This window comes from Anabrus simplex, chromosome 6, assembly GCF_040414725.1.
Source record: "Anabrus simplex isolate iqAnaSimp1 chromosome 6, ASM4041472v1, whole genome shotgun sequence".
NCBI lineage: Eukaryota > Metazoa > Arthropoda > Insecta > Orthoptera > Tettigoniidae > Anabrus > Anabrus simplex.
In genome coordinates this window covers 18,216,887-18,241,389 of record NC_090270.1, presented here as the reverse complement: position 1 = coordinate 18,241,389, position 24,503 = coordinate 18,216,887, and the positions used below count along the sequence as shown (strand labels likewise).

The 24,503-nt window shown below is 38.3% G+C and overlaps 1 protein-coding gene across 3 annotated transcripts in view; it reads left to right on the top strand.

Annotated features, from left to right (window-relative positions):
- The window catches only part of LOC136876058 (AP-4 complex accessory subunit tepsin), a 119,521-nt gene that overhangs the window by 34,419 nt on the left and 60,599 nt on the right, over window positions 1-24,503 (top strand). For all 3 annotated transcript variants that reach the window (XM_067149692.2, XM_067149690.2, XM_067149691.2), the window contains exons 3-4: window positions 634-725; window positions 17,792-17,953. In XM_067149692.2, coding sequence (XP_067005793.1) covers window positions 634-725; window positions 17,792-17,953 — 254 coding nt within the window. The remainder of the gene's footprint in view (window positions 1-633; window positions 726-17,791; window positions 17,954-24,503) is intronic.

Genomic DNA, 24,503 nt, shown 5'->3' with positions numbered 1-24,503 from the left:
TTCGTCAGCCGGGTGGCAGGAAGGAGTAGCCGGGCAGATGTAAAAAATGAATACGATAAAATTTCAATTTATTTCCCTCAGGGCATTAATAATAATAATAATAATAATAATAATAATAATAATAATAATAATAATAATAATGCCTCAGCTACCTTATCCAAACATTTTAATTTGATGCCATCTGGCTGTCTGCTCATCAATTTCGACATTCCGCTAACCCTAGGCCTGCTAGGTGGCAGAGTAAACCAAATCTCTCTTTGGCATCTAAGGCTGAGTTTTCGTGAATTTTGACAGGTAAACACCAAATTGTCACCAGAGATCTTTTATTTGCTGCCATCGTATGACATGGAGGGTGAAATAGACTTTTGGGATCCGGAGGCCGACACCCTACCACTGATCCACAGAGGGCATTAGCAGTAATGTGGGAGCCCTAAATGCAGATAAATGGTGATTGATTGATTGATTGATTGATTGATTGATTGATTGATTCATTCATTCATTCATTCATTCATTCATGGTACTAAGGCTTAGTTGTACTAATCGTAACCCATCAACAAACAACTATAATAACAACTAGTTAGGTATGTATGATTTTATCAAAAATTGAAATACCGGTATTTCTTTAACTGTCAGAAATAACATTTCAGGCAGAGCCACATTGTCAGCAGTTGACTGAGTACCTGACAAGGAGACTTGCAAAACCTTCAGCTGTTGTCAAACTAAAGGTAAAGTATGTCTAAAGTGTTCCTCATCGCTGAAATGAGAACTGTTTGGGTTTGACCACACAGACTTCAATGATACTTGTGTCAGACATCAATTAACATATCCTTAGTTTAATTATGATAATCATTTTGTTATAGAATAGGGTTATAATTAATTGCTGAAAAACAGCTGTGTGGCTTGGGGCAGTATGCACTGTAGAAATATACTGACACCGTGAAACCTGTGAAAATTTTGTTTCAGTCAAACAGGGCCAGCATATGTGAGATGGAAATTTAAACGTGAAATTTTGTCCAAAATTTCTAATTTTCAATCCCAAACAATTTGGAACAAAATTTAGATTTTTATCTTAATATTTGAGTGAGTTATTATAGTTTGAATATTTGTAATAGAAAAGGGGTTTTTGAGAAAAAGCGTTTTTAAGTATATATTTAAGAAACAATTATATATGAAGATTACCTTTCAGATGTCCTTTTTCAAATAGAATGTCCGGCTCCATGGCTAAATGGTTAGCATGCTGGTCTTTGGCCACAGGGCTCCCAGGTTCGATTCCCGGTAGGATTGGGAATTTTAACCATCATTAGTTAATTTTGCTGGCACGAGGGCTGGGTGTATGTGTCGTCTTCACCATAATTTCATCTTCATCATGATGCGCAGGTCACCTATGGGATTCAAATCAAAAGACCTGCACCTGGTGAGCCGAACATGTCCTCGGACACTCCCGGCACTACAAGCCATACACCATTTTTTCATTTCATTTCAGATGGAATAGGTTTTTTTAAAGTTAACATTTTATATTAACTGTATTAAGTTCTTTTAAACCGTACCACTTCTTCTTTGGTTCTGGGGTCTTCCCATTGGCACTGGCTTCAGCTACTGGTTCAGGTTTAACTGCTTTGTAATCTTCTTTACAAATGGTCCTGATGTTTTTGAACAGATAATATTCCGTTGCCTTGTCATCCCTGCTGGAATCAGCCCATTTTCCGCAGAAAAAATCATTATGCTCATGCTTTTCCTTTTATCTATCTCCTGCCAGGTCGGGGCATTTATGACACTTCTCCACCTTCCTCTCTCCTTCCACCATTCCTCTTCCATCATTTTGTCCCACTCCAGGTTTCTTCGTGTTGCACTCCACTTTGTTCTAGGTCTCCCTCTCACTCTCCTTCTCTCAAACTTCATCTCCATTATCTCTTTTGCTATTCTTTCATGTCCAGACCATCTTAGTTTACTCCTATCAATTCTCTCATTTAAGTTTTCTATTCCGACCTCCTTTCTCAATCTTTCTTTCTCAGTTTGTCTTTCCTATCATACTTCTTCATATTTCATATTGCTGCCTTGAATTCTACTCTCCTCCCTACTTGTCACTGTCCAGATCTCAGCCGCATATTTTATGCTCGATAATGCCGAAATATAAATATTATATGCTAGAAAACCGAATCTTAATGAGGCTCATTATAGTTTAGATTTTCATTATGATACAGGTTCTCCACCAATCAGAGTTCAGATTTTCATTATGATACAACTGTTTGATCAATTAGGTAAGGTAGCATCGCACCTGTGCTCAAAGCACTAGCTTTGCACTTGTTTCCAAAATCAAACATGTCGGACACACATATTAACATCAATGCACCTTCTACTTCCAATATTCCACAACCACACGGCACATTCCCGCAAATTCACTTCACCAACTGAATTTGCATTTGAAATAAAGCTAGACTATGATAACCTTCTATCAAAGCTTTCAAAATACAGGACATTGTCAAGGTCTCCGATCCACTCACGGAAAATCAATAACCTAGCGCATGCACCCTGTGCTCTGTTCAGTAAACTCAACTGTCAAGCGACATCTTGACAGAAATTTATGAATATTTAAAAACTAGAGTTACAATTATCGTCGAGCATAAACAGTCGTATGCAACTCACCTATAATTGTAATTATAGGCTTGTTGCATAATGTACTATTGTACATTATTATCTCTTTACATTTCCTTGGTACTTCCTTATTCCAGACGAGGTTTCTTACACTCTGGTGGAATGCATTGCACTGTTGCACCCTCTTGCTAATCTCTATGTTTAGCCTTGTATTCTGCATTAATTCACTCCAGAGGTATTTGATACTGTCAACAATTTCAAGGATTTGATATCCAATTTTCACAATGCCTTTCCCTTGACTTTCTCCTCTTGACATCACCATGGTCTTGCTTTTCTCTGCACTGATTTTGATACCATGCTTTTCAATGTTCTTGTTCTTTGCATCAAGTTGTTCTTATACTTCTTTGCTGTTTGTTCCCAAGACCACAATATCGTCTGCAAATACACTGCCTGACAAAAAAAGTTAAACACCCAGAAGGAGAGATCCAATATTATCCTATTTTGGTGTTGAACGCCATGTGTTTTTTTCCGTCAGAGGTCAGCACAATCAGACTGCTACAGCCCCAGTGGAAGGGGGACAGAGTCACGCGCCTCACCGGCGTCAGTGAGTTCGGAGACTTGGATGAGCGTGGGTAACAGTATTGTGTTTGTGCGCTACAACATGGACCATGGCGTCCTAATGTATATTTTGTACAGTGTAAATAGTTTTGTGAATAAATGAAGTATGTAATGTACATTATATTGGCCTTCCCTTTGCACTTAATGAAGCACATTTCGTGGACTGTGGGAAGAGCTAGGCCTCGTTCAACACGAGTAAGCAACTCTAAAACGAGACCGAATTTTTGGTATACATGCACACCATTGATGAGTGAGTAAATGATTATTTACAAGGATCTGTAATGTGCAACATGCCCACCAGAGTGCATTGGTGATGGCACTGTCCTGTTGTTGATAAGCTGTTACCAGTCAACTGCTGTGAGTCAGACAGCTAAGCAGGACGTGCAGAGAGGACTGCGTATAGCATGAAGCTTATGAAGCACCCGCGATGCCTCAGAAACACGTTAGACAGCCTATCCACCAATTGACAGCATTTGACAGAGGCAGGATAGTAGGATTGCACGAGGCTGGTTGGTCGTATCGTGCAATTGCCAGGCATGTGGGCCATTCAGATGTCACAGTGGCCCAATGTTGGACTCAATGGGTACATGAGGGCACCCAGTCACGTCGTGCAGGTTCGGGTCGACCAAGAAACACCACCCCAAGGCACGACCGTCGTATGGCGCGCCAAGCATTGCGGGATCCCATAACTTTGGCATCCGCGAACATATACCGAGAGTTCCCACACAGTGTCTCAATGACTTGCATCTGTCCGCTGGATTGGGGTTCTACTGCCCCATGCGTCGGTTGCCATTGACACCAGAACACCAACGCCTGTGTTTGGAATGGTGCCTTTCCCAGGAGTCATGTACAGAGGACGACTGGCATCGCATCATGTTCAGTGATGAGTCCCTCTTCTCCATAACCTCCGATGATCATCATGGGTGTGTTTGGCGGCGTCGAGGACAGAGGACAGATTCTGCCCATATTGTGGAAAGACACACAGGCGTAATCCCGGGCACCATGATGTGGGGAACCATAGAATATGCATTCAGGTCACCTCTTATAGTGCTTTGGCAGACGTTGATGGCACAGCAATACGTCACGTCCTACCCCTTATGGCACAGCACCCTGGGACAGTGTTCCAACAAGATAATGCACGTCCATACACAACACATGTGTCTATGGACTGCCTAGAGTATGTTGAGGTCCTCCCCTGGCCAGCAAGATCCCCGGACCTCTCCATCATTGAACACATGTGGAATGACATCGTTCCAGTACCAACCTGCGGGATCTGGAGGGACAGGTGCAACAACTGTGGACAAACTTGCTTCAGGAGAGAATCCAAAAGCTGTTTGACACCATTCTGAACCACAAAGGGCATGCATTGTGACCTGGCGTCAACAATACACCTGTAACTGCCTTGTCTCTTTCATCCCATATTGTAATCAGTTCAGTAAAGGCACATGGTCTTTCAGCATATGAAGTTTCATCACTTTCAACCACTCCTTCTGAATGCTTAACTTTTTTTGTCAGGCAGTGTAGTAAGAACTTCATCTCTCTATTCCCATATGCTTCCTTTCTCTCCTTTACAGTTTTGACCATAACCATTAGAAACTAGGTGACAGCTATATCAGATGATATGTGTCCTCAGGAAATATGCGATCCACAGTTTTATTTCTATCAATGTCCGTTTTGGTATGTACATTACCTTTGTATCCAACATTGAACACAATGTGGTGTGAGGTACTTTGTTGGTGTTGTTATTATTCATGGAATTTATCAATCAATCACTACTGATCTGCATTTAGGGCAGTTGCCCAGGTGGCAAATTCCCTATCTCTTGTTTTCCTAGCCTTTTCTTAAATGATTTCAAAGAAATTGGAAATGTATTGAACATCTCCCTTGGTAAGTTATTCCGATCCCTAACTCCCCTTCATATAAATGAATATGTGCCCCAATTTGTCCTCTTGAATTCCAACTTTATCTTCATATTGTGATCTTTCCTACTTTTAAAGATGCCACTCAAACTTATTTGTCTACTAATATCATTCCACGCCATCTCTCCGCTGACAGCTGACAGCTCGGAACATACCACATAATACCAATATAAATGGTCTATTTTTGGACATTATAAATTTTCCAGCTAACTCATTCCTTGTTGCCAGCATTTTGCCCCTGTGTGCTACGTTGGGCTCATCAGATGGTACCTAGCACACCCACTAAGACAATGGCTAGTGCATACCATGGAGGTCACTGCATAGGCTACTTGGAGCCACCGGCAGTGCCAGTGCACTATGAGAGACTTTGTCTCTTTACCAAAAGATTGATGCCTGCTTGGCCATCAGATGGTATTATAAATTTACTCGTTCGGGACAAATATTTCAGGTTCCCAATGGGAATCAACATCTATATATCAACATACTACATAGTTGAGCAGCTAGTCTGCTTTCTCCCAATTCTTCCCAGCCCAAACTTTGCAACATTTTTGTAATACTACTCCTTTATCGGAAATCACCCAGAACAAATCAAACTGCTTTTCTTTGGATTTTTTCCAGTTCTTGAATCAGGTAATCCTTGTGAGGGTCCCATACACTGCAACCATTCTCTAGTTGGGGTCTTACCAGAGACTTATATGCCCTCTCCTTTAGATCCTTACTACAACCCCGAAACACCCTCATAACCATGTGCAAACATCTGTACCCTTTATTTACAATCCCATTTATGTGATTACCCCAATGAAAATCTTTCCTTATATTAATGCCTAGATACTTACAATGATCCCCAAAAGGAACTTTCACCCCATCAACACAGTAATTAAAACCAAGAGGACTTTTCCTATTTGTGAAACTCACAACCTGACTTTTAACCCCGTTTATCAACATACCATTACCTGATGTCCATCTCACAACATTGTTGAGGTCACGTTGCAGTTGCTCACAATCTTGTAACTTATTTATTACTCTGTACAGAATAACATCATCTGCAAAAAGCCTGACCTCTGATTCCACTTCTTTACACGTATCATTGATATTTATGATCTTCATATATTATTTGATAGTGTTGTGACTTTGTGCCTGACAGAGTGTGGAAACTGAACCTTTTTGACTGTTCTCCAATATTCATAAACATTGTGAGACTTCGCCTATCATTGCGTGTGCCATACTACCATTCTTAATATTACGTACTGTTTCATCTTATACCGATCCAGAGTTTAATTAATCTTTTTCTTTTTCATATGCATTGTTTTACATGTTTTTACGGCTAACGATGACCTGGACTAGGGTCGAAACCGGTCCCATTTATTTTTACTATTAAATAAAAATGTAATCACTACATTTCTTTCCTATGTGTTGAATAGGTTGAACCTCTTTCAATTATTTAATTTTTAACATATATAAGGAAACATAAAGGTCCAGTAATACTGTCCTGAGGAATTCCCCTCTTAATTATTACAGGGTCAGATAAAGCTTCGCCTACTGTAATTCTCCGAGTTCTATTTTCTAGAAATATAGCAACCCATTCAGTCACTCTTTTGTCAAGTCCAATTGCACTCATTTTTGCCGGTAGTCTCCCATGATCCACCCTATCAAATGCTTTATACAAGTCAATATCTTGCTGCTATATCTTGCTGGAATCCTACAAGTTGAGCTTCAGTGGAATAACCTTTCCTAAAACCGAACTGCCTTCTATTGAACCAGTTATTAATTTCACAGACATGTCTAATATAATAAAAAAGAATGCATTCCCAAAGCTTACATGCAACGCATGTCAAACTTACTGGCCTGTAATTTTCAGCTTTATGTCTATAACCTTTCCTTTATACACAAGACAACATTCTGAACGCAGTGAGTACTCTAACAGAATATATCAAAGCAATAGAGGAAAATGTGAAGCCAGGAAATCGCGTGGATATTTTTGAAGCAAATACAACAGTAGAGGTTAGAAAACTTCACATTGACTTGGAAGAAGAAGAAGGGGACGAAAGCAGCAGCGCGAGACAGGTGGCACCATCTATAGACGCAACAACAGAAACACGAGGGGAAGACAACCAGGCAAAGGCGCCAACAATTGGAGAGAGCAGCAATCCGGATGGTAAAGATATAGAGGGCATAGATCGTTCCCAGAAAACATTCGGGGAAACAAATAACATGAGGACATCTCTCGGCCGCATAAATAAAAGTGCAACTGGGAGTCAGAATAGCACACCATCTGCCGATGACGAGGAAAACCACCAAGGAAGAATACAACACGCAGCAAATCCTACATTTCCAATAACACAAGGCAAGAAACGCAATAACGCTATAGTCAAGCAGACGACAATAAATGTCGAGACAGTAAATGAGAAATTAGAAAGCATAATGGAATTCCTGGAAAACAAGCTAGATCAAATAATTGAGCAAAAAGTTAACCAAAGTCTAAAAAGCAAAATTACAACAGAAATAAACCACACGGTCAGGACAGCACAAAATGCATTCGATGAAACAAGCACTAGTACACGCGAAGAGAAGAATCAAATTCGCCAGAGAGAGAAACAAATGGAATAACATATCGCCCTTAACCAATCAAAGACAAAATGATGACGGTGAACTAGAAGCGGCAGAAAAAATGGCATGGCTGCACGTAGGTCGGCTTAAACAGAGCACCACGGCAACAAATATAAGAAAATTCTTGGAAAGGAATGGCATCATAGGACACATAGAATGTGAAGAACTTCATACACTGGGAGACAGAAAAGCTTTTAAGGTCGGTTTCCCATATATCTATCTGGAAGATGCACAGAGCGCGGATTTCTGGCCACCGGGAATAAAAGTCAGAAGATTTCGCTTTCGGAGATATGATAGGAGACCAGAGGAAGAACGAGGGGTGGAACTCCAGTAAACATCTCACCCAATTGCCAAAGAAGAAGGGACCTTGGTCGAGCACGGAAATAAGTGTATTATTATGGAATGTAGAGGGAATAAGAAACGCAATCCCCCACATATCACAGAAGACAATAGACGACACAGATGTTATGATACTGACAGAGACATTCCTCACGGAACCAATGGACTTGCAAGGTTACTATGGTATACACACGCTAGCGACCCCGACGGAAGGAAGACCAGCAGGGGGAGTCACAATCTTCATAAAAGGGAAACTGGGAGATATCAAGCGAATCATCAAGGAGGAAAACATGGTCACAATAATCACATCAGAAATTACGATAATAGGAATTTATATTCAGCCAAATACACCTATAGAAAACATAATGGATAAAATATCTATAGCCATAGAACAAACGAAAGCAGAAAGGAACGTTATAATTGCCGGAGATTTTAACTGCAGGATAGACAAAGAAAATACCAAAACTCGCATCCTTCTTGAGACACTGGAAGAAGAAGGCTTCAAAATAACGAACAAAAAAGAAACACCAACCTACTTTGCACATAACGGTCATAGTGCCATCGACTTACTATTTTGTAGAGGAGTACAACTACAATTGTGTAAACAAGAAGGCCTATGAAACTCATCGGCAGCACCAATAAGGAAACACATACCTATAATGACACGCCAACGCATGGAAATCCAACAAAAGAGGAAGGAAGCAAAAAGACCAAGTATATATACTACGAAAATCCAGCGGGAAACAGTAGAAGAAAGCGAGGAAAACATCGGGAAAGCTAGAAACCTAATAGAAGAAGAAAGACTAGAAGAAGCCCTAGAAACAGCCACCAAAGTAATAACGAAAGCTATTATAGTAAAGGAAAGAAGACACGCACAAGCTTGGTTTGACCAAGAGTGTTACAAGGAAAGAAAAGCAACTCTAAAGGCCCTGAATGCAGCAAAATTATACAGACGCCCAGAAGACTTAACAGCATATGCAGAGAAAAGGAAAAAATATAAAGAACTAATAAAAAAGAAAAAAGAAGAATATACAGAGAAACAAGGAAGGAAACAAGCCGAGGAAGCAAAATCAGACCCATACATAGCGCTGAAAAAGAAGACATCAATTGCAACAGGAGAAATTCATATGGAGAAGTGGGAACATCATTTCTCGAACATACTGAATAAGGAAGGGCTGAAGCAAGCATATGACATAGAAACAGCAGAACCCGCGCATGCTGTGGAGCCAATAACAACGTATGAAATTAGGAAAGCAATACAAGGAGGGAGAAACAAGAAATCCGCAGGACCAGACAAAATTTACATGGAACACTTAAAAGATTCACTTGGCGAGATGGAAGAACTGTGGAAAGACCTAATGAACAAATGTATACAGACTGGGAAGATACCAGAGGGATGGAACACAGCGACTCTAAAGATATTGTTCAAAGGAAAAGGGAGCAGAACATCACTAGACTCATTTAGAGGAGTAGCACTAGAAAATGCATCCTTTAAAGTTTTCACGAAGATACTAAATGAAAGATTACTGGAAGCCTTCAGTGGGTACATTCCAGAAAATCAATTCGGTTTTATGAAAGGCAGGAGCACGGTCCAGGCAGTGAAATACCTAATAAATCAGGTAGAAGAAGCCTTAAGACACAAAGGAGGGAAATATCACGCAGTCTTTGTTGATTTCAAGAAGGCATTCGACTCAATCGATAGGCAAAAGCTAATCGAGAAAATGAAATTGACAATCGGCGAGAGAGACCCACTAGTGAGAATAGTTGAAGCATGTCTACGGAGGAACATAATCCGAATAAACAACAACGTAGAAATTTCTGAAGACATAATACAGACGAACGGAGTTATGCAAGGGGATCCCATGAGTCCCACACTTTTCAACATTTATACAGCAGATGTGAACCGCATAGTAGAGGAAGGATCAAAAGCAGAGCTGATCCTATACGCAAATGACATGCTGATCGGAGCGAAAGAAAAGGAGGATGTGCAAAGGGCAGTCCGCAGACTAGAGACCTGGGTGGAGGAAAACAGCCTACAGATAAATGAAGAAAAGACAGTACAAATGACCTTCAGAAAAGGTGGGAAATCAACGCCCAAAGACAACATAACATTACACCAAAAGCCATTACAAAAGGTACGAAATTACAAATATTTGGGAATAACACTACAGACAACGGCGGCGTCCTTTGGTATACATATTCAAGAAAGAACGGCAGCAGCAATCAGAGCCTCATACAGCATCCAAAACATTTCAAACCTTTCAATCAGCACGGCGATGAGACTTTTCAAGACGACAGTAGCGCCAGTGATAACATATGGAATTGAGATCGTGTGGAAAAAGCTGAAGATCGGAGACCTGATGAGAATAGAAAGAATAAAAGCAATGTTCATGAAGAGGATTACCCGAGTCGGAAAGACAGCGCCATCCCGCATGGTATACGAAATGCTGCGGGAGACGTATTTCATAGAAGACATACGATCACAGTTCTACCTACAATCAACGGAAGCAAGCAGGGCACTAGTAAACATCAGGGAAAGGAAGAAAAGTGAAATCGACCTCGACTTCTACGCCTCACCAGCGATGACGGACGATAGATGGACTAGAGAGTGCAACACACAGCGCCACGTGATAACACGACTATCCATACATGGGTTTCACCACAAGGTATGCGTAAACCAGAAGTTCCATGAGCCAGACGAAGATTGTAAGTGCATTTTCTGTGGACAGAAGTGTAGTAGATATCACATCATAACATGCACGAAAAGAACCAGGACAATTACAGACTATAGCAAAGACTAAAATGTGAAATTTATTTAATGCTCAAACTTGAGTGTACATTTCTCTATTAATATACACAGGGGCTACAATAGCAACTCTCCATTCATTTGGTATAGCTCCTTCAAGCAAGCAATAATCAACATCTTGGATTGTGTTGTGACTTTGTGCCTGAAGGTGTATGCAGTCTGGCTCATTTAACTGTTCTCAAGGGAGACTTCATTAGTTAGTCGGAACATAGAAAAATGATGAACTCTTCTCAGAAGAACTCTTAAGGTTTCACTTTACTTTGTCCTGCCTGCTGGCTCCTCAGAAATGTGTGCGCGTGTGTTTTACATTCAGGAATCATTCAAGAAGAACACTTTCGCACTGCAAGATGTGTGGTTAAGGTTATTTTTAATTTGTATAACTTTTGTTTTCTCAACGATTCATTTGTTTCCTATATTCGTCCCTGTTTTTATCTCCTTGTAAGATGTGTATTATTTAATGTAACGCCTTGTGTAACATAAATTCCTACGTGCTTGCCTGTTTCCCATTTTGGCTGATGATGACGCAAACACAGCGTCGAAACTAGTTCCAAGTACAAATACATGTTATAAATAAAATATAACTTTTTGTATTGAAAAGGTGGACCGTTTTAAGTTTTTCCTATCATCCTTCTCAGTTCAATACGGACAAAAAATGAAATTCTTAGGTTTAAATGTTCTCTGCTTTTCGTGAACATTGTGAGACAGTGCCAAACATTGCGTGTGCCGTGCTGATGCTCGGAAGATTACGCATTACTTCTTTTAAGTGACTTACATTCCACTTCGTCTGAATTTTACAGTGCCTACCCCCGTCATTTTTATATCGCCTCTTCAACTGATATTGTGTGGACTTGACCGTTAACTTCTTTCTTACTTATGCATTGTTTTTCGAGTTATAATCGGCTGATGATGACCCAGACTGGGGTCGAAACCGGTACATTTCCACTTTTAATTAAATAAGAATGTAATCTCTACATCTCTTATTTACTTGTATTGAATAGGTTGAACCACCATATTTATTATTTCAATTTTACTGTGATACTTTTCAATATGGAACAATGAAATGTTTATCTTTAAATGAGTAGTTCTCAGCACCACCACTAGGTGATCTTTTGTCGGATTGGGCAGTGGCATATTGCTCGCACCCCACTTCTCCTGACTGCATGTAGGTCACCTGCTGTCAGTGTAGAGAAGAAGCTATAGCACAATTAAGGAAATTGTCAGAGTCCTGTTCAGAACCTCTCACTTTGTCATGCTGTGGATAGCCTACATAACGACATACGACAACGTTCTGATGGCTTAATTTATCATCATACCATGTTTATTGTCTTCGATACACAACTTTGTGTTTAAAACTGCATCCACTATTTTAAAGTACATGAATATTATTGTATTACTGTAAAGTTTATGAGGTCATAATTGATTATCCACCAAAGTTTAATTGCAGTCGGTTTGATCTAGACCAGACAGTTCCCTTGTGAATGATCATTGAACCTCAGCATATTTGACTTACCTAGGTCTTCATGGCTTGTAACACTCAATTTACTGTAATTTTGCAAATCCTTCTAAAGATATACGACATTGCTTGCGAGCAATTCAGTATTGTAATTATTGTCATCATCATCATCATCATCTGGAGCAGTTTCCAACCACAGGCTGGGTCTGCTTGGAACATAAGCCTCACCAGTTTTCTGTCCATACACCACTTCTCTTCTGTCACTGTCATCCAGTTCTCTCCTCTTGCCTCGATGCTCTTCTTTACACCTTTCAGCCGTCTGTCCCTCGGTCTTCCTCTAGGTCTCCTTCCCTTCAACTCCATTTCTAACATCTTCCTTGGTATTCTCTCTTCTCCCATTCTCTTAACATGTCCATACGACTGCTGCCTTGATTTTTCTATCTTTTTCTGAAGGGGTTCCTCATTTACCATTTCCTGAACTCTCTCATTTCTTACTCTGTCGATTCTTATTAAACCTACTCAACATCTTTGAAACTTCATTTCCACTGCTTGTATTCTACTTTTATCCCTCACCTTCATCACCCAGGTTTCTGATCCATATGTCAAAATTGGCACAAAATAAGTCGTGTAGATAATTCCTCTACATCGCTGTGGTACATTCCTGTTCCATATCAGTCCTCCCACATTCTTAAAGAATCCATTTGCACACCTTCCTCTTTCATTGATTTCCATCCTGTTTCCTCCATTTTCTTCAATTACACTTCCCAGGTATTTAAAGCTTTCAGCTCTTTTCAACTGTTGCCCTCGTAATGCCATGCCTTATATGCTCGGTTCTTGTTTCATGTCGTTACCAGCACTTCACTCTTTTGGGCTGAGAACTTCATTTCATAACATGACACAACTTCCTCCTGTACTTCACTCTCGCTGTTTCCCCATATTAGTAGATCATCTACGAACAGCACCGCTTTCATTCTTCTCTCTCCAGTGCTCTGTGCTACCTTCTGTATTACATCATCCATCACCACTATAAATAGTAGAGGTGAGAGGGCACTTCCTTGCTTTACACCATTTGTTGACTTAAACCATCGAGTTCTTTTGGTTCTGACTTTAACACAGCTTTTGCTTCCATCATACATAGATTTTGTTTCTACGGACACTGCCATATGCCTTCTCTATGTACGTGAAGGCCATCACTAAATCTTCCCCATACTCTTAGTGCCATTCTTGTAGCTGCCTCACTATGAATATGAGGTCAATAGTTGACCTTCCTTTCTAAAGCCATACTGTTCTTCTCTGAATTCTTTTTCCACTGCCTTCCTTATTCATTTTTCCAGTACTTTTTCATATATCTTGGCACAGTGACACATCAGGGTTATACCACAGTAGTTCTGACATTTTCTTCTGTCTTCTTTTGTAAAGATGGGTACTGTTACACACTTCTTCCAATTTTCTGGCCTTTCTTCTCGTTCCACACTATTGTAATCAGTTGGGTGATGTTATTATGGTTTCCTACATTAAATGTTCAAAATGGTGTCCCTTAGCACTGACACATGCATCAACACACCGTAGCACATCTGGGTGTTATACTACGTAGAGTTGTAGATTTTTATGTCATACCAAAGTGCAAAATATGTAATTAAATATGTAATATTCATTAAATATATAATAGTATTAATGCTCTAAATTTACAAAAATATTTGTATATTCCTTTAATTAGGACTTATGGTTATGATATGAGACAATAAAGTCATTTTAAATGCCTCCATATTTTATGACATAGTCATCGTTGTTTCATTAGATCATTTATATAGCCTACGGCTTTCTAATTTTTGACAGTATTGAATAATCAAATTAAAGGCATAATCAAAATACATCAGATGTTTAAAAATAATGTTATGTACTGTAAATCACAGAGTAATTTCCTGCTGCCTTCATGCCTGAAAATGAAACAAATAAATGTTACTAAATAAAGTTACTATAGAATCTGACTTTAAAATCCTGTTAAATAGCACTATTAGTATGGTAATTTTTATCATGATGCGCAGTGTGTCACCAAGTACTTCTCCATGTTTTCCATTGTGATGTTTTGCCCTTAACTTGTTTCAGTAAACTTCCCTTGTAGGCTAAGAAAGACCGCTTTACAAACAAAGAAGTCTTATACTGCCCTTCTTTTCAATACGAAAATCCATCTACATTAGATATGCTGTTGTATGCAGTTGAGGCACTTGGACATACTGTTTTTCACATAAGGAGGGTTAGGAATTCCAATTTTAAAGGAAATTTAAAGCCAACTTTAGCAATTGAAATATATTCTATATGAGAAGAAATTTGCCAATTAGTTTTCTATAGTCTGAAAATTAAACGGACTGATGCAATATTTATGTAATGTTTTTGAATAATTACTTAGATAACACTCATCAATTTTGTAATAACAGACCGAGAATTGGGAAGACACGTCATGAATATGAAGATAACCCCCAGTGAAAGTATGGAAGGTGATCATAGATTATTAATTGTGGAATTAAAACAAGTAAAAATCCCTAAAATTGTACTGAAGAAACCAAAGATCAGGATTTCAGAATTGGAGGAGGAGGATAAAAGAACGGCATTCCAAGATTGGATAAAAAGGAAGTTGCCTAACACGGAAATACGAAGTGGAGAAAACGAACGGGACAATTTAAGACAGACATTTGTGGAAGCAGCAACTGAGGTATGCAGGAAAACAAAAGCAAAGGTTAAGGGAAAGGAAACACGGTGGTGGTCAGAGAAAAAAAAGAAATAAAAGAAAGGAACAAGGTGAAGAAAGAAATGGATAAGGAAAAGCAAAAAATGTATCAGAGGGATGAGAATAAGATAGAAAGGTTACGTATGGAATACAAAAGATTGAAACTACAAGTAAAGAGGAGTATCAAGAAAGAAAAGGAGAAATGTTGGGGAGAGTTTACCAATAAAATTGAGCAAGATAGTTGAGGAAATCAGAAACTATTATACAGTGTAATAAAATCGAAAAGAAAAGATCAAGAAAAAATCAAGGCATTAGAGAGAGAAGATGGATCCATAGTACATGACAAAAAAGGTCTTCAGAAGGTGATGGCAAAGTATTCTGAAAAACTTTATAATGAGGATGACTGCTCTGAGGAAGAAGGAGATAAGAAAATGGAAATAATAGATGTAGAAAAAGAAGAGAACCCGATAACATGGTGGGAACTTAAAAGGGCAGTGAAAGCAATGACCAAGTGTAAAGCAAGTGGAAAAGGTGAATTAAATGCTGATATGATTAAGGCAGCAGGAAGCATTAAACTACCGGGCGAGTTGGCCGTGCGTGTAGAGGCGCGCGGCTGTGAGCTTGCATCCGGGAGATAGTAGGTTCGAATCCCACTATCAGCAGCCCTGAAAATGGTTTTCCGTGGTTTCCCATTTTCACACCAGGCAAATGCTGGGGCTGTACCTTAATTAAGGCCACGGCCGCTTCCTTCCAACTCCTAGGCCTTTCCTATCCCATCGTCGCCATAAGACCTATCTGTGTCGGTGCGACGTAAAGCCCATAGCAAAAAAAAAAAAAAAAGAAGCATTAAACTACAGTGGCTATACCGGGCCCTCAATGCCATATGGAAGGATGAAAGGATACCTGAAGACTGGCAACAAGGAAGCATTGTACCATTGTTCAAAAAAGGAATTAAGAAGAACTGTGAAAATTATAGGGATATGACCGTAGTATCACATGGGCTAAAAATAATGGAGAAAGTTATAGACAAAAGACTGAGAGATATAATAGAAACTCAGAGGAAGAACAATATGACTTTAGACCAAATAGATCAACAATAGACTTGATATTTACAGTGGGAAAATAGAAAAACATCTGGAAAGGAACAAGGAAATCATCTTCGTATTTTTGGATTTGGAAAAAGCTTATGATACAGTTAAGAGAAAACATGTATGGGAATGCCTACTGAAAAGGAATGTACCAAAATCATTAATTAACAAGATAAAAATGTTGTATCATGAGAGTAAAAGCAGTGTACAAGTGGGGAGTGGTGACTCTGAAACATTTTATACAAAGAAAGGTCTCAAGCAGGGAAGTGAACTGTCGCCATTATTGTTTATTATACTGATGGATGAAATCATGAAACGTGTAAAACAGAATATCAGTAGTGATGAAGTGAATGCTCTGGTATTTGCAGAAGATGTGGTGATTTGGGGAAAGGGAGAAAAGGAAGTACAAAGGAGACTGGATATTTGAAATGAAAATCTGAAGGAGTTTGGAATGGTAATTAGTAAAAAGAAAACTGTAGTCATGCACTGTGGAAAAGAGAAAAAGAGAAGACAATAGAACATAGATGGAGAACAGTTAGAGAATGTAGAACAGTTTACATATCTCGGTAGCATTATTAATGGAAGTAATGAAATCAACCCTGAAGTTAATAACAGACTAAGTAAAGGTACAACATTTTATCAAGTCAGAAGCTTTTATGGGATGACAAAGTACCCAAGAGAACTAAATTAACATTATATAAACAGTATTTCATACCAGTTGTAATATACGGACTAGAAACGCTGGTAACTAATAAGAGACAAGACAGTAAGATCCAAGCAGTAGAAATGAAAATTTTAAGAACATCAGTTAAAAAGACAAGAAGAGATAGAATTCAAAATATTAAAATCAGAGAAGAGCTGAATATAGAACCGTTAGTACAGAACATACAGAAAGCAAGACTGAGATGGTTCGGACATGTAAGAAGAATGGGAAAGGAACGGGTAGCAAGAAGGGAATTGGAAAGAGAAGTTATGGGAAAGAGACCAGTTGGAAGACCAAGAAGAATGTGGATGGATCAGATTTGGAAGGACACTAGAGAAGCTGGATTGGATGTGACGGAAGTAATGGAGCAGGAAAAGTGGAAGGACAGAAAGGAGTGGAGGAGGCTTGTTAACCACACCCAGGCGACTGGAGTGGGACATGATGAAGATTATGAATTACCTAGATATGTACAAAAATGTAAAAATGTGTAAAACGATGCACTGGCAGAACCACCATTTGTCAACATTTTTCGTTTTGAGTTGTCTGCATGTAAAGGAATACATAAGAATCCGGGCCCTCTCATTTCCACTCTCTGGACTACATTGAAAGTTTTATTTTTACAGATTTCTTTACCAAGTTCTCTACTGTACTGTTTTGGTAGTTATGGCACTCTTCTCTGGATGTCCAGTTATAGGGAATGGTATTCTCTTTCTTTTCTTTTACAACATAAAAACATAATTCATGGTGTTGCAATGCAGTGAAGGTTAGTGTAAAACATAAAGAAATTTAAATACGAGAGTATGTTAATGCTGTAAATTTGATATTTTTGGTCAGTATCATTTGATAAATATTATCAGATTATTCCCAAAGTGATCATAATAAGTGGCGAGCCCTGTATATCTAGAATTTGTTCAACCTCTCTGTTTTATTTCTTGTTTAAGGTTTTGAAAATAATGCTCCACCTGGTCCACAATGGTCATGTGAATTTCCGTGCCCACTTACGGAGAAACGACGATACTATTAAAGAATCAAATACATTTCACGGCCCTCCAGATCCACTCCTTGGTACGACGCGATACGAAACTGTCCGTCAGTATGCTCAGGTAAGAGAACAAATTGACACATCGTGGGAGGAACCAAGTTCCTCTTCTAGTATCAGCCCAAAATAACAACTCAACACAGCAGTTTGTATTATAAAAGGGAAATTTGTGTATCTGTTTGAAATCATTAGCATACTTCTCACCATGTTACAGACTTGAAATTTGACATGAGAGTAACTCCCTTAGTTTAGAATGAACACAATGGCATGCAGCTTTGAAAGAGGGAGGAACAGGAAAAAAGAAGGGAACAAATATGAAAAGATGAAGAGTCAGGGACAATTGCCACATCTTCATACACTGCTGTCTTGATATAAAAGGGTTCTCCCCTTGTCAGTACCAATTCTTCTTCATCTACAGGGAGTATAATTTAAGTTTTCATAGCAGAGTACTGAGAAAAAGGAGCGCAGCGAAGTGGAGACAGTGATTGCAGTGGCCACAATGGTAAGCGGACGTAATAGTCTTGATGGTGTGGCATGATAATGCCTGTAGAAACTAAATTAAAATGAGCTCACCTGCTATATACATACTCAGGATAAATAAATTAATAAAACTGAACTGACCAGTATTTACAGATGTTGAAAGTGATTTGCTTGAGCTGTGATTCAAGCTTCACATCTTGTAATGACATTTGTTCTGTGAATTGACATATCCACTCAAATGAAACTGTGCTTCATCACTCATGAAGAGAAAGTTCAGATGCACGACAGCATCATGGACACTGTTCATTAGCCAATGAAATCGAGAATACAAACCTCCGCTTTACCCTTATGTGAAGCAGACCAACAACACGCACATTTTCAACCGAGGAAAGGGCATGAAGATCGGAATGTCTGAAGAAGTACTGGGAGGACCACAAAGCCCGAACAATCCCTTCAAAGAGACCTGACCGATGGGCTGACTAAAGTGATCCTAATACTAATATAGTTGGTCCATTATTGGACATTATAAATTTTCCAGCTAACTCATTCCTGGTTGCCAGTGTTTTGCCGCAGTGTGGTAAGAAACATAGAAATCATCTCTATCCAACCAAAGGGAACCACAATTACTGACATAAAAACCTCCTCAAGATCAGTGGCCAGATTCCCATCTTCGACCAATAAATCAACCAGGTTTTTCATGAGGCCATCACTATTCAATTATCTTAACAGTTTGGAATATGAATTCTATTGATCTATTATTTTGTTCACTGTGCATAAGTTTTGTTTCGTGTTTGTCACTTTGTAGGGGTCTATAACTTAAAATTTTATGTATCTCCTTATGGTTGGTTTTACAGGAAAATAGCTTATTGCAAAATTTGTTTAGAATATAATGTACAAACTTTTTTGTGATACAGTGAAAAATAAGGGAAATATCAGTTGTGATTGTGTGAAAATTTAAGTCAAGAGACTAGCTCTGCGGAGGGCTGCTATAGAGATCACATTTTTACAAGCTTTGGACATTTGTCTGTTCATTTTTAATATTATCCTGATTCTTAGTTTGTATACTACATGGAAATAATAATAATGGCGTGTGGCCTCCGGAGAGGCCTGGTGCAGGGCCCTACCTAGGATGATTTCTAATGTTGAATACGCCACACACACCCAGCCCCCAAGCCATTGGAATTAACCAATTAAGGTTAAAATCCCCAGCCCGGCTGGGAATCGAACCCGGGACCCTCTGAACCGAAAGCCAGTACGCTGACCGTTCAGCCAACGAGTCGGACTACATGGAAATGCAAAGGACTGCTGAGAGCCAGGAAGCAAGTACACTGTGACAAGCTGCCTCACAATCTCAGGAACAACATCAGAGGTTGATAAAATTGTAATCATACACATATGAAGTAATTGTAGCCTCAACAATGGGTACAACAGGTATAGCTCATTCCACGTTAAGAAAGCAGTATTGCTCTTATGACAACAAGGTTGCTATATCAAATGGCTCTGCTCAAGAGCATCACGGGAAAACCATGGCATATACCGTATTTACGCGAATAAACCCCGCCACCGAATAATCCCCGCACTGTAACTTTAGGAAGGCTGATTTTGAAGAAAAAAAAAATGCCAACATTGACTCAAATAAAATCCGCACCCCAATTCGTGCCTCAATTTGCTTAACAAAATATGCAGGTATTATTTGCGTAAATACGGTATGTTGCTGGAACTCAATACTTAAGTTCAAAATAAAAGAAGGAAGAAAGTGAGCTTCAAATTACTTGTTTGAAATCTAGGGTACAGGGGTTATAGGGAAGGGGGAGGGATTATTTATATTTTTACAGCAACATAGATAAAGTACCGCACATAAGAACCTCAATATTGAAGTTCAAGGCAAATTGGGAGAAAATAGACAACAGATAAAGTTTATAGGCTCGGGGTGGGGGCTGCAGTTAATTGCATTTAATAAATTTGCCCAGGCAACACAGAGTTCTACTGTGCCATCATATCACCCCACGAAAAGAATGGTATCAATTAAATGTGCTTGTGAAAAAGTGGTAACAATGTGGCAAAAATAAAAAGCGCTTAAGAAAGCTAAATAACAAAACCAAGCACTAATAAACATCATAGCGAATTTCTGTATCAGTACAAATCATGCCGTGATGTATCGTTGCACACCACAGAATCAAAGTCTTCAGCAACAACTGCTGTACAGTACAAGAATGTTAGGAAACACACTAAATAAGACGACTTCTCTTCAACAGTGATAACCTGCCGGTGATTCATAGCGTAATGGATTACGCTATGCATGTACCAGAGCAACTCAGAAGGAAAATGGAAGAAGGCAACAAAGCGATGGCTGTTCCTGCCACCGTGCTTCCTCCCTGCAAATGTATTTATTAAATAAAGAATGTTAAATAATTCTTTTAAAAACTCACGGGCAAAAACATGCCTCATCCGTTTTCTTTCTTTCATAATACAATATAAAGTACATTATAATATTTGTTAATCAATAGGTTAGGTTCTTTTAAAACTCATGGTAGTCTATATTGGTTAGGTTCTTTTAAAACTGTATTGGGGAATAGTGTTAATGTGCAAGGTACACAGACTAGGTTAGATTCTTATCAGATCACTAAAATCAATGAACCTGTAGAAACAAAAATATCTACTAGTAGGCCTATTGTGGAAAATGACATCCAAGATACTAAGAAAGCACCAAGGTTAGTTGAACACTTTAGAGGATACTATCAAAATGTAAATGGGCTTCGAAGCAAACTAACTGAACTTAAAATTTCTTCATGTTTAGCTGACTATGACTTCATGGTATTAACCAAAACAAACTTAAAAGATGAAATTAGTGATGTGGAACTCGGACTCGAAACGTATTCAATTTTCAGATGTGATAGGTCTTCTTTAACGAGTACGAAGGCATCCCATAGGGGGAGGGGGGGGGGTAATGATCTTTATTAACAAGAGGTTTAAACCTACTCTGATACCGTGCATTAACACAGTTGAACAGTTGTTTGTGTCCCTGACTTTTAACACCACAAAATTAATCATTGGGGCTGTATACATTCCTCCCAAGTCTCCTGTCCAAAAATATTTCGAACATTGCAGTGCTGTTGAAAAAATTATGTCAAATCTTGACAACCATTTATTGCTCATTGTTGGTGACTACAATCTACCACATCTTAATTGGATAGTAAATGAAGAAAAATCTTCTGGCCTTATGTCGGTAGGTAACCACACTATGCAGTCCAGTTTAGTTATAGATACTTTTTCTTATCTCTGTTTAAATCAGTTTAATGCTATCCCAAATTTTCTAAATCACTTTCTTGATTTGGTTTTCAGTAACTCCAGTTCCATTGAAGTAAAATCTAGTAATGAAAGCATTGTCCCCCTCGATAGACACCACCCAGCATTAGAGATTTCTTTACCTATAAATGAGTTATACAATTCCTTGCCTGCTGATAGTTTTTATTTTGACTTTTTAAATGGTGACTATAATGGACTAAATTATTATCTGTCACAGTTTAGCTGGGAGGAGATGTTTCAAAATGTATCAATTGATAAAGCAGTAGAAATCTTCTATTCAGTACTACATTATGGCATGGAACTTTACATCCCTATATGGAATTTTAAGACTCCCAAATTCCCAAAGTGGTTTAATCATAAATTGAAGTCCCTGATTATTGAAAAGAAGAAAGCACACAAGCGATACAAAATATCAGGTCTCAATAGTGATTATCAGCATTTCTCGAAATTAAGAAATGAATGCAAGTCTGAATCTAAATCTTGCTATACAATGTATGTGTCCAACTGTGAACGAAGTATTACTTCCAGTCCACAGAAATTCTGGCAATATCTAAGTTCTAAAAGGTCATGTAATAATATTCCTTCAACAATGCATCTTAATGAAGTTAGAGCCGATACTGGAGAAAATATTGTCAGTCTTTTCATCCATTTATTCTTCTTGTCAGAATAGTAGTAGTATGTCATATGATTATCCTTTCTCTGTCAATCTATCAGTTATAAACATTAGTAAGGCAGAAATTTACAACAGACTGGTATCTCTGGAATCAAAGAAAACTGTCGGACCTGATGGTGTTTCAACGTACCTGCTCAAGTACTGCTCATTTATATATGTGAAGCACTCTTTTATCTGTTCAACTTATCATTAAACCAAGGCGTTTCTCCAGTGGAATGGAAGAAAGGATTTGTTAGTCCAGTTCTCAAAAATGGTGATAAAACTGACATAAAACAATATAGACCAGTTATAATTTCTTCTCATATTTCCAAAATTTTTGACTCAATAATTCTTGACAAAATCACACCTCTCTTTAGAAACATCATCATTGATGAGCAACATGGATTCTTTTCAGGACGGTCAACCTGTAACAATCTTCTTTTATTCTATCAGTTCCTCTTGGATGCAATAGAGAACCACTCCCAAGTGGACTGCATTTATACAGACTTCTCAAAAGCTTTTGACACTGTCGACCACGATATCTTGCTGCAAAAACTAACAGGCTACGGAAATAATGCACCTCTCCTCTCATGGTTTGAATCGTATCTTAAAATCACCTGCAGATTGTTAAAATAAGGAATCATTTTTCAGCACCTATTATTGTTACCATTGGAGTTCCTCAAGGGTCTCACCTTGTGCCCTTACTTTTTACTCTCTACATAAATGACATAAAAGATATACTTAAGAATTCTGAATTGCTTTTGTTTGCTGATGATGCAAACATTTTTATGCAAATGAATTGTCCACTTGATTGTTTAAAACTTCAAGAAGATTTACATCATCTGGAAAAGATTTTCATTCAAAATGGGTTGAAACTTAATCATGAGAAATGTAAAATAATATTGTTTTTTTAAAAACAAGAAGAAAATATCACTTCAGTACAAATTTAGTAATAACAACATTCTAACTCCTGTTTCACAAGTTAATGACCTTGGTGTTTTATTCAGTTATAACCTGTCGTTTAATGAACATATTGAAAATATTTGTAAGAAAACATTTCAAAGATTGGGTTGCATTACTAGATACTCTAGAGAATTTTCAAACTTAGCTACCTATCGATTTCTGTATGTGTCTATGGTACGCCCTATACTAGAATACTGTACACCTGTTTGGAACCCTTCTCATCAGACCTCTATCCATAGATTAGATTCAGTACAACATAAATTTCTTCGTTTATATTCATTTAGAGCAGGATTCTCATATGATAATGTAGATCATACATCCTTACAACAGTCCTTAAATATGTATAGCCTGTCACAACGCCGTGAATTATTGGATACACTCTTCATTTTTAAATTGCTTCATTCCTTGGTGAATTGTCCACAACTCCTTGCAAAAATTAACATACATGTACCAGACAGACGCACAAGGTTCAAGAATTCATTGTCTACAAATTGGCATAGAACTAACTACGCATTCAGTGGGCCAATTGAACACATGTCAAGATCTCTAAACAAACTAGATATTGATATATTTAACTGCTCATTGTCAAAATTGAGAAATCACTTACATAATCTCCAAATTTGACTATTACTTTCCTGTGATTACTTGTAATGTAACCTGTGTATATATCTGTACATATTTTTGTACTTATACTCCAATGAACTTTCTTTTTAGTATGTTTTGTTTCGTTTATTCTTCTCTACTGTTATGTAAAATGGTATTACCGTTAATAAAGTATTAATTAATTAATTAATTACGAGGAATTATGAGTGTCTAAGAGGGGGTGTTGATTCCTTGTAGGTCCAGAAGAACAGTACTGCTCTCTTAACATGGAATGAACTATAGTTTGAAATAAGAGTGAAGTGTTGTTGTTTTGAGTCATCAGTCCATAGACTGGTTTGATGCAGCTCTCCATGCCAGCCTATCCTGTACTAATCTTTTAATTTCAATGTAACTACTACATCCTACATTTGCTCTAATCTGCTTTCCATATTCATACCTTGGTTACTCCTACCATTCTTAGCGCTTATACTTCCCTCAAAAACCAACTGAACAAGTCCTGGGAATCTTAAGATGTGTCTCATAGTTATTCTATCTCTTCTTCTTGTAAAATTTAGCCAAATTGATGTCTTGCCAATTTGATTCAGTATCTCTTCATTCATGATTCCATCTA